Here is a 12,262-nt window from a genome sequence, read left to right on the forward strand (position 1 = left end):
CTTCTAGCCGTTTGCGTTGCAGTGATTCAGTGAAAAAGCAGCAGGAAGCAGCAGGCCAGCAGCAGAGGTGCAGAGGTGCAGAGAAAAGCAGCAGAGGTGCAGACGAACGTTGGAACCACGGTCACGGGTTTACACGGGTTTACACGGGTTCGTGAACCGCGGTTCACGCGGGTTGGCGGTTCCAAACGCGGGTTGGCGGGCTACGGTTCAAACGGTTCAAACGGTTCGAGCGGGCTTTCGCGGTCACGGTTCCAGCGGTTTTGGCGGGTTTTACCGGTTTTTACGGGCCGGTTTGTGACGGTTTGCGAATCACAGATATTGGAACCGTAACCGCTCGTCTGACGACCACGATTCGGGCCGGTTCGTGCCGGTTCGAACCGGCACGTGAAAAAACAGGCTAAACGACGGTTCGGTCCGGTTCGGGCCGAGCCAAACCGCCCGTTTGGCCGGCTCTAACGAGGACCGTACAACTATTTGACATCCATAAGGCACATGAAATAATATTATTTCGAATAATGCTATTAATCTATATTATCTCAAATATATACTACAGTGTATCTAACCACCTGCACAGTAGATTATATAATTTTCACGATCTCTGCTGCACTACATCATCGACAGCATTAACATTGATGAGATTTACAGGTTACTTGACGTCTATAACCCAAATCGTCCGGTATCATATTCGCACGGACTATTTATGGTCACTATCAACGCTTACGTATTTTTTTCCCTTGGCTGTGAATATCCGAATTCGTAAGAATGAGAATGAAGTGGTTCGTTTCGGTTCAAATCAGGCTAAATTATAGATTAAATTAGCATAATAATTAAGTTTATTTTTCAAAATATAATTTTTTACAGTTTTTTTATGGTATGCCTATGGGAACATGTGAAGTACGGAATTTTTTTTGTTTAAATCATTTTAATTGGTTCCTACTTCTGAATAATGGTGAACCTTTGCATATACATCGAACACACCGATCAAAATGATCAAAATACAAAATTTTTATGTTTAGCATATGTCTATGAGCACCAAATTGACATTTTTTTTAATATTAAGAAAATGGTGCAAATTAGGGGTTGAGGAAGAAAACAAAAGAATGTATGGATAAATATGAGAATGGGGAAATGTAGAAAATAGGTGTCCGTAGATGTAGAGACAAGGTTGTATATGTAATTATGTACATATAAATAGGACGGGGAAGCACATGGGAGGTGTTAGGTTCAAGAAAATCATGTGATTGCATGTGCATTTTCCGTTTGTTTTTTAAAGTGTGGCACCCACTTTTTCCCACTATCTTTTGCTCTGTACATCGCCCCATCCCACCTTCCCCTGAACCCTCCACACTCGATCCCTCCTCTCTCTTCTGCTTTCAACCATACGGCGACACTTACTCTAATTAATTCAAATTCCGTTTTACTTCACAAAAATACTCCTTAATTTTCTATATATAATTTCAGATATACAAAACACATTTTTATATATTATTTTTAAATATTTTTTTTTGAATAAAAATTTAATATCTCAAAATACGTATAAAAAATCTTTTATAACATAAGTATAATAACAATAATAAAATATATAAAATTATGGAAAATTTGTGCGGTTTTATTTCAGGGTTTTGTTTTAGGGTGCAGCCGATGTTAGAAGTTAACAGAGGGGGAGATTAAAGATAGAAGATGACAAGATGAGTTGGAAGCACATGCGAGTGAGGGAGTTGGAAAGTGCAGTACAAAATCACCACTTGGTTTCACCAATCCACATATTCATTTATATATAATTTATTATCCAGGAGGCTTGGGAATCCAAAAATAATAGTAACCCCCACCCCACCCCCCTCCTCTCTTTCCATTTCCCATTTCCTCCTCCTCTCCTCTCCATTCCCCCTCACAAACAATAATTCCATTCCACCATGAAAAACATAACCACCGGAATGGCCAATGCCAAGCCCTTGAGCCACTCCTCATCTCTAGCCACCAAGGCATTAATGCCCCCTGCCCACATCACTCTCAAGAGAAAAAGAGATGTGGGCTTAGCTGACAACACTGGAGCTGATGAGGATGAGGATGATGAAGAGGAGTGTAAAGAAGAGGTGGAGAAGAAGATAGTTGAGCTGCAGAAGATAGTGCCAGGGGGAGAGTCACTTGAGAATGTAGACAATCTTTTTGAAGAAACAGCTGGCTACATTTTGGACTTGCAGAACCAAATCAAAGGTCTCAGAGTTCTTGCTTCTTTTTTTCAATTACTTGACAAGCAAAAATCTAAGCTTGGAGGCTGACAATCTCTGATTCACAACCACCATATTTTCTCTTATTTAAATATAATTAATTACATTTCCTTTTCACAGCTTTTCTCTATCTCTTTCTTTGCCTGTCTAGCTAGCTTAGCATGCTCAACAAGATCTAGATTTTTAGTTTTTTTTTTTTTGGGATTTTTTGATTTCTTGATGTTGTTCAATTCTCATGATCAGTCTCTTTATTTCCAAGAAGTATAGAGAAGCTTGTTTCTTATCTTCATTTTAAATTCCTGATTTTTAATGACATTGCTGCCGCTAGATATATAATGTAGTACCAGAAAACTGGTACCAAGAAACGGTTAAGGCCATGCATGTTGTTTTGAACATTGATATGTCCTTTTTTACCTGGCGATTTTATCCAGTAAAATAGTAAATGAACAAAAAATCTAAACGACAAGTACTGCATTTTTCTTGAAATTAGCTAGTTAATCCATATTATAAACTGTTTATCCATGGTTTGACTTTTTCACTAATAGTTGTGAAGAACATGGGAATATGTATATCATGTGTCCTGATGTTTCCTTTTCACAATTCGAAGAACATGAGACAGTTTGGAGTGTTGTAGTCGCATGAACAAGACAAAATTATAAAGATGAGTACTACACAACTTCCACTTCAATAACCATAAATTGTTTTGATTTATGTCATTTACATGAAAATCACATCTCATTTTAATCCAAAAAAAAAAAAATTCTCAAAATTTCGAGAATCAAATTTCGAAATTAGTTTGGAATTCGTGTATGGGAATGGGGATAACACTCTTCGATCCTAATTTAGAGAATTCAAGATGTGGGAACGGGAATAACACTCTTCAATCTCGAAACGACATTCTTAAACTTAAATTTAATAACGCTCTTCGACCCTTAATGAGACTGTTTCTGTTCTTAATCAGTTGATTTATATGTACTTACTACTTAGGACAAGTATTGAAAGAAAAGTAAAGCATGAGACTAAATGAAAAGGGTCGGGAAGAAAGTAAAAAAAGAATGATGGATAGGGGGTTATGGGGAAAGGAAGAGTGAGGGCACATGCATAAGTGGGCTTTGATTGATGGAGAGATTGGAGCTAGGAAGGTGTATGTGGGATTTAAATTTGATCACATGACAAAGAGAGATCTTGTTGGGGGATAGTACTGCCAAAGCAGATAGTGTTTATGTTTATCACATGATTTGTGAATTTCATTTATTGCCTAGGTCTTACATTTTTGTACTCTTTATATTTTTATACTTATGCCCCTCATCCTCCTCCGCTCCCTTTGTACCTCTTACTCCACATGGGAAACAACATATATTCACTCAAACCTGCCTTTCAATTTTCTAACACTTCAAGTTTTTCCTTTTTAATAATTTTTTTGTCACAGGAGTTTCATCAGTAAATCATATCGAAATATAATATCAGAAAAATCCTCATAAAAGAAAATCTCTTATCTGGAGAGCATATGGAGATTTCTTATGGTTTTGGTGTCTAAAAGAAACACGGAGAAAGAAAACAAAATTTGCAGATCTAAGAAATGAGAAACTTCTTTAAAAAAATCTACCGATTAATCAAAGATCATGCAGAAATGGTGCCAAAATTTAATTAATAAAATTTTAACAACGTGAAAGAAAATTATTATAGTTTTCTATTATACTTATTTTTCCTCCTTTAAAAGTTCTAATATAATCGTGATAGGGTTGGATAGAGTGAGTGTTAATATAAATTCATCATAAATATAAAATGAAATGATATCAAATGTAAACGGTCAAACAAAATGAACAAAATAGGGTTAGTGTTCATTTAAATCCATTATAAATATAATATGAAACGGTTTTGTATATAGATAGTTTAATAATTAGCTCATTGATATAAACCTCGTTAATTTAAGACTTTTAGAGAAAAATTTAGAATGAAATCCATGCAAGTCTGTTAAAGACTCGAAATATAAAAATATCACTCTAATGGGTGCCGTGGGACTTAACAAATAATATAATAATTGTATATTTCATCCATCAAAGTAATTTCTGGGCCTTTGTAAAGAAGTTGAATAAATTCATGCGGAATTGAAAATGAAGCTAATACTTGCCTAGTGGTCCAAAAATGATATCAGATTTATACCGATGGCCGAGTTAACAAACTGATCAAGACTCTTCGCTGATCGTTCGATAAATTTTGAAGAAAAACCCGAGATGTTAAACATCATTCCGTAATCTCAATTCTACGATGAACTGCTAGTATAATTTTGTGATTTTAAGTAGAAGATACATGATACAAGCATCCAATGTTGAGAAAAAAGAGGTACAAGTGGGAAAAATTATAGAAGATGAGTGACAATTCACTGCTCTGTTTCCATATACTGTCAAGTGGCATGTGCATGTGCACGCCCTTGATTTAAATGGGAAGAATAAGGTAAACATGCATGCCTCAGGAATAACTTTGTACAATACTTGTTTATACTTCGCAGCTCGCAACCATCATCACAAGTGCCACAAATTATGCAAATAAAGTCACAATACAAAAAGATTGGAATTTAAAGCTTACAATTTTGCAAAAAGATCTTAGAATGACAACCGCATTGTGCCCCCCACATGCTCAGCCAGCCACATGTTACCCGGTTACGGCAAAGTCATTAGTAGAAAAATTAAGTAGATGTCTAATTTGAGATATATGAATTAAAGTATTGATAATTTTGATATTTATTTTAGTTTTTTATGTATAAATTTTGATTTTCATGATTTTTCGCTGCAATGCAAAATCCAAATTATTACATGCTACTCCCTACGTTTCATATCACATATTCACTTTTGATAGCATATTAGAAAAAATTAACTTTTGTGAAAAACTTTCATTTACAATCATTGTTTATTGGCTTCACTAAATATAATATGTATTTTATAGTTGGCTTTGAAAATATATATTTGAAAAGTGTGGCATAAAATTATTTTTGAAAATGTAAATTATGCACTACATTACAATAAAAGTTAAAGCGAACAACTATTTTGAAACAATTTTTTTCTTTTTTTTAAAGCAAATGTGTTAATCTAATAATAATCGAGTCCAACAAACAATAAATTATAATCACCTGTTCTCGTAAAAAGACTGTTAAACAATATTTTGAAGATAATGTATATATAAATACAAGTACTCGCTTCATGCATTCTCGTTGAATTACCGGTATCCTTTTCATCATACCTAACACAGCTATAGACCAGAAATGCAATTACATACAAAATTTCATTAACAAATCATGCCCCCGCTCATAATTAAGAAGCGAAAAACAAATCTCTCATCAAAGAGAGAAAACAACCTAAAAATACACGTCAAAAATCGAAATAAAAGCAAACGAAACAAATGAAAATAAGAAATTTAAATTTGACAATCGAAACCACAAGATAGACGATTAACTCCTATTTCTGATAAACTCTGCTTGAATCCATAGAATAAGTAAATCTTAAACTCCGATGATGTGGATCTAGAAAAACAAACCGAAAGATAGAAATCTTTCATCTTCGAGAAAGATTATTAAAAAAACAAAAAACAAATCAGATAAAACAGAGTTCGGGATTTTTCATCGGTGGAAACCCATGAAAAACCCTCATACAGTGAATACGACTACTTTAAGAATAGAGAAAATTTTAAGATTCTTTATAATTTAGCATTGTTCTATATTCATAAACAATTTTTTTTAAAAAAAATAGACATCTAATATAAAATGGAGGTACTTACACAATATAAATCGGACCAATTAAACAAAAACTTAAACAATTATGCAAATCCTGCTGAAAGTCCTAATCCGAAAAACAAAACACTCTTGAAATTGAATCCATCATACAATGTTAAGGGCCTAAGGCAAAGATATGGACCATTTTTCGAATTTTAGCGGCAGCTTTCTTATTTCTCGTTCGGTTTTTACGGAATGATATAAGAAAGTTACGAGTCCTTGTTTCGATGGCCAGCAAATGTGTTGACGGCTCGGACACGTATCTCAGTTTGCTTGTTTCTTAATTAAGCGGATTTAACCACGGTTACAATTTGTCCACAGCTCATTTCTTTCAAGTGCATATCATGATTTACCCGTTTTAGGGATTTTAACCGTCTCACATATTTTAATTTTATTGAATTATTTTTTTTAGAGATTCACACACCGTTATATTTTGTATCATGCATGATTTATTTGGCAATAACTGTGTGTGTAGAGGCAGTAGATTATATCATTAATGGTAACCATTTTTGACATCCTTTGAATCTTTTATTTATATAACTAGTTGAGAATCCGCGCGTTGCGGCGGCCTATAAAAATTATATTGATGATTTAATATTAATATTTGTAAAATAAAATAATTTTGTGTCTGTTTATAAAAACTATATTAACGTTACAAAATTAATATCTGTAGAAAAAAATAAATTTTGTATTATAAAAATTTTGATGTAATATCAATCCTAATATAATCCATGGTGAAAAAATGAAAATAAATTTATACAGGTAATAACAATTTAAAGCACGACGAATCTTAATTTTATTTGTATTTTTTTTTAAAGGAATCATGTTTTTACATTGTCACCTTCCGCCAATTTTTTTGGATTGATTGTGCACAAAAACATCTAACTTAAATCCGTGAGGTTGTAGTATTGAGAGAGAGTAGGTTGTGTTTAGATGATCCAAAACCTTATGATTTTAGGGATATTTATAGGTGTCGTGACGTTGTAGTATTGAGAGAGAGGATGTTGTGTTTATATGATCCAAAACTTTATGATTTTAGGGGTATTTACAGGTGCAGAGAGACTTGTGTGCTACTCTTTCTCATAATTAAATAATCTGAAACAAAATCAAAATCAGATTGAAAACTTTCAAGCTACTATAACCTGAAACAAAATCAAATTCTGAAACTTGCTTCTAATATATCCAAAACTAAAAAAGGTAGTTCTAATTTTTGATATTTTTCATCCAAAAATTCCAGAAAATTAGAAAAATAGAACGGAGCGAAACGCCCTTCGCTTCTCCACCATATTATCCTGTATATAAAGTAAATCATATAAAAATTAACAACAAACAACATGTCCGATGAACAAAACAAATATTATAAAAAAATAACTAGCAAACATACATCACTAATAGTTAACTTATTGATATCATCCATCAATATCATGTTAAGACTATATTCTTCTCCCGTATTTGGATTTGTCGACTCTCACGTAGCGGTCTATAACTACCTTTGCTTGCAACAACTATTTTTTTAATACCGTATAAACAACCTTCATTTATCGTTGCAGAAGAACGACGACACCGAATTAGAAATCGGGTGTGGTATTGAGAGAGGAGGTTGTGTTTAAATGATCTAAAACCCTACAACTGGGGTATTTATAGGTGCAGAGAGACTTGTGTGCTACTCTTTCCCATAATTAAATAATCTAAAACAAAATCAGATTAAAATTTCAAGTTACTATATTACATAAATAATTTGAAACAAAATCAGATTATGAAACTTGTTTCTAATATATCCGAAATTAAAAAAAGTAGTATTCCATAAATAATCACAAACAAAATCAGATTAAAATTTCAAGCTACTATATTCTATAAATAATTTGAAACAAAATCAGATTCTGAAACTTGCTTCTAATATATCCGAAAGTAAAAAAAGTAGTATTCCATAAATAATCTCAAACAAAATCAGATTCTAAAACTTGCTTTTAATATATCCGAAACTAAAAATGTAGTTCTATTTTTTGATATTTTTCATCCAAAAATTCCAGAAAATTAGAAAAATAGAACAGAGCGATGTGAGAGGCGCCACCTACACGCCCCTCGCTTCTCCTTTATATACGTATATTGATTATTAACTTTTCTGACAGAATGATTGTGATATCGTAGATCTACACATAATATAATATAAGTAGGATATCTTTGGTTAAAAAAAATTATCATCTAACTAGAAGATATATGCAAAGGTGTATTTGAATTTTATATAATAAAATTTCAAAGATCAAGAAAAAAAAGAACATCCGAAAAAGAGTTACAAGGTGAAAGCACAATTAAACTCTGTCGGGATGAAATTATATGTTGCACTTGTCTCCCCCAAAAGATACTTGATAAAGAAACAAATATTTTACAATCACAAAAACACATAATATACAGACTTCTATTACACTGATAAATTCTATTATTTCATACTTTAATTAAAACTTATCTAACAACATATTAAAATATACACATATATATATATAATCAAATAAATTCTTTTGATTAGATACTTATGGAAATGAATCGTGTAACATATAAGCAATTAAGGAACTGATAAAAATTAATTTAAAAATAATTGATAGCTAAACCACTGACAGGAGAATTTATCATGTTTTCAAGACACAAAAAACCAACTTTTATCATCCCAATGACTCACAAATATAAAATATGCACAAGCTACACAAATCTATATCTGTATTTATCGAGAATAAACATAATCTCAAATATATATATATATATATATATATATATATATATATATATATATATATATATATATATATATATATAGGGTTGGGTTCCAGGGAGACCATGCTATACGAGAGAACCGAGAGACCACATCTTAGACCGTCCATCACAGTCCATCACACAGTACATTGATCTGTATTTTTATACGTAAATATAAGGGCAGTGAAGTCAATTAATGCTATAATACACATATAACTCTAAACAAATATACGCTGAAATCTGGCAGCATGCATGATTTTAGGGAACTGTTATATGGAAATAACATATCACTTCCATACTTTAGTTATATGTATATCAATCATCCTCCCGTATGTCTTCACAGCTACTTTCTTCTATGTAATAAAACCACATCAATTCTTCTTCCTAAATAACGTCATTGTTCTTTCAAGATTTGTTTTGTATTTTTATTTATTTTATATGTGGTATGATACTGATATGGAGCTCGAGGAACACACAAGAGAATAGAGTCATGACTGGTACCAGTTGTATAGAGCTCGAGGAACACACAAGAGTATAGAAGCAGATAATTGTACCAGTTGTATTGCAAGGTGTATTTTGTATTGTTATTCATTATGTATATGGTATATAACTGGTATAGTTATCGAAGAACACACATAAGAACCCTCTTCTCACTTGTACAATGATTTTTAGATCGCAAGTATGGTGTTTTGTTAAAAACAGGTTATGTTTGTAACTCAGATGTTTATTATTTAAGAGACTCACATGGAACACTGAGATGATTTGATATGGTGGGTAGAAGTTTGATCGTGTTTAATCAATATATACTTGGTGTTTTTATTATGTGGCTCTTCTTTTGTGTAGGCTACTAATTGTTTCCTCTCCACATTTTTTTATTTCTTGTGTTCCAGATTGTAAAGCTAAAAAATCAGCAAACTCTGATGGTTCGGAATTGAATGGGTTGAAGAATTCAGTATTAGTAGTCTTATACAGAGGCAGGTACAAGAGATAATGAACGTTAGAGGTGTTATCTGGTGTTCAAGAACTATGATGATATTTTTGACTTTATAACTTATCAATGCGAGTCGCTTGTTTAAGCGTGGGAAATCATCAGAGTTAAACAACTATTTTTTTTATATTGTTTGTTTTCACAAACTCAAGCGGTGGGTAGGTTTGATACAACTAATTTGGTTATCAATAACTCAATGATGTAAGGGCTCAACTTTGTGTTCATGACAACGCATGTGAAACTCAGGAGTTTAAGGAAGTTCAGGAAGGTTTTCATATGGGTCAAGCTCTGAATGACTACATATTTTTTGTCCAGTATTCTTTAAATCTATACGTGCTTAAATGTCTGTTTTGGATTCTTCAAACATGTTCCACATATATTTAATATTAAGTCTTGAATTCTTAATTGAACACCTCTAAGAACGATTTCGATGTCACAGTTTACACTTCCTTGGCGAACACCTTAAGGAATCTCTCGATCATAATTTGCCACCTTCAACCACCTTACTAGAACAAGATTTTTGAACGTGAAATTTTTATCATGTGTCTAAGAACACCTTAAGGAATCTTGTCAATATAAGTTAATAAAAAAGTATAAATTAGTTAGTAAAATATACTATATATAACAGTAACGAACGAATGAAATTTTCTAATTAAATCATAATAGCAATAAATACAGGAGATTTTGCGGATGATACAAGTAGAACTTTATTGATATTAATTATAAGAATTTTTTTCCTGTGAGTTTCCAGTGATCACTTTATAAAATCTTGTGAAAATAAATTAGTAATTTAATATTCAAAAATTATAATTTTGTCAATAAAAATATTATTACGTTAACGAAATGATGAGATTCTCTTCTTTAAACCATAATATTAATAAATACAAGAGGTTTTGCAGATATTAGTAGTTGAACTTTGTTGATATTATTGCAATTTTAATCTTTTTCAAATATTAATATTTAATTGTTCTTATCACCTTCATGAACACGCTACTGAATCTCCGTATAAATATTATGAGGAAAAATAATATTTTTAGATCTCTCATTAGAACCTTAGTATCTGAGAACACCTTAATGAATCTCCATATTAATAAAAATAATACACTCTATTACTAATTTTTTTTAATACACGACTATGTAATTTTATTATATGGCTACCGTAACACCTTAAAGAATCTTTACAAAAAAAAAATATTGAATTAATACTTGAAAATTTTAAATTATCATGTAAAATAATTTATAAAGATATCGCAGCACGCAGGACAATTAATGAAATAATTTATTTTTTTAATTTTACCATCTAATATTAAATAAAACACAACGGTGCAATTTTTATCGTATGCGTAAGTAACATCTTAAAATTAGTAAGAAAAAAAAAATTAAACATATAAATTATTCAATAAAATATGTTACATTGGTGAAAAACTCATGGATTATTTAAATATTATTGAAATTATTTAAAAAAAATTATATCTAATCATCTAAAATTTATAAAACAAGATATTTGAAGTGAACTTATTATCCTGTGTCTAAACAACACTTTAAAGAATCTTGTAAAACAAGAGGTTTTGCAGATATTGCTAGTAAAACTTTTTTGATATTATTGTAATATTACTTTCCTTTAAATATTAATATGTAAATATTACCTTCATGAACACGTTATGGAATCTTCGATATAAATTTTTACTTTTAAAAAAAATGTTGTTGAATATCTATATATAGAATCAATAAGAAAAAAAATAAATTTGAAAATATAAATTATTCAGTAAGTTGTGTTATATTGGTGAATAACTCATTGATTAATATAATTCCTATTGAAATAGTTTAAAATATTTATACTTTGTCATCGAACTTTTAATAAAACAAGATATTTGATATTGAAGTTTTTATCCTGCGTGTAAGGAACATCTTAAAAAATCTTGTGAATTTTAATATTAAAATAGTAATAAATACAGGAGATTTTGCAGACACTACAAATAGAACCTTATTAATATCATGATAATTTTTATTTTTTGATTTTAATATTAAAATATAATTATTATTATCACTTTCACGAACACGTTATGAAATCTTCATATAAATTAAGTGTTTCACTAATATATTATGTTTCTAATTTTTTAACATTAAAAATATTTATGTTATATTAATTATTATTATATTATTCTCTAACTACATTAATATTCTACTAAAAAATTTATTAGATGTTCCGGAAATCGGTCACATATAATATTTAATTTTGTAATGTGTTCTTTTCAATTAAAATTGAATTTAATTTTAAATAATTTAGTGATTCATTGTTAAAGATTCTACTAAGTGAGACATTAAACTTTCTATGTAATGACAAATTTTTAATAATATTATTAAAATTGTAATACGGGTTCTACTATGAATAAATGTTACATTAATTATTGTGATATAAAATTTAATGTGTTTTTCAATAAATATTTTGATTTTTAAGTTTTATGCATTTTCACTTATCTTATAAAGACTTATTTTGGTGTTCAACTATAAAAATTCATTTAGATATTATAGTAT

General features: G+C 30.5%; 1 protein-coding gene across 1 annotated transcript; it reads left to right on the top strand.

Annotated features, from left to right (window-relative positions):
• Positions 1-1,798: 1,798 nt before the first annotated feature.
• On the top strand, positions 1,799-2,345 carry LOC108217806 (transcription factor PAR1). Its single transcript, XM_017390696.2, has one exon. The coding sequence runs from the start codon at positions 1,914-1,916 to the stop codon at positions 2,277-2,279; it is 366 nt and encodes a 121-aa protein (XP_017246185.1). The 5' UTR covers positions 1,799-1,913; the 3' UTR covers positions 2,280-2,345.
• The last annotated feature ends 9,917 nt before the right edge of the window (positions 2,346-12,262 follow it).

Source organism: Daucus carota, chromosome 4, assembly GCF_001625215.2.
Source record: "Daucus carota subsp. sativus chromosome 4, DH1 v3.0, whole genome shotgun sequence".
Lineage (NCBI taxonomy): Eukaryota > Viridiplantae > Streptophyta > Magnoliopsida > Apiales > Apiaceae > Daucus > Daucus carota.

What these genes read in the sequence shown, in the direction of transcription:
- LOC108217806 (XM_017390696.2), top strand. Translation starts at nt 1,914, where the DNA reads ATGAAAAACATAACCACCGGAATGGCCAATGCCAAGCCCTTGAGCCAC.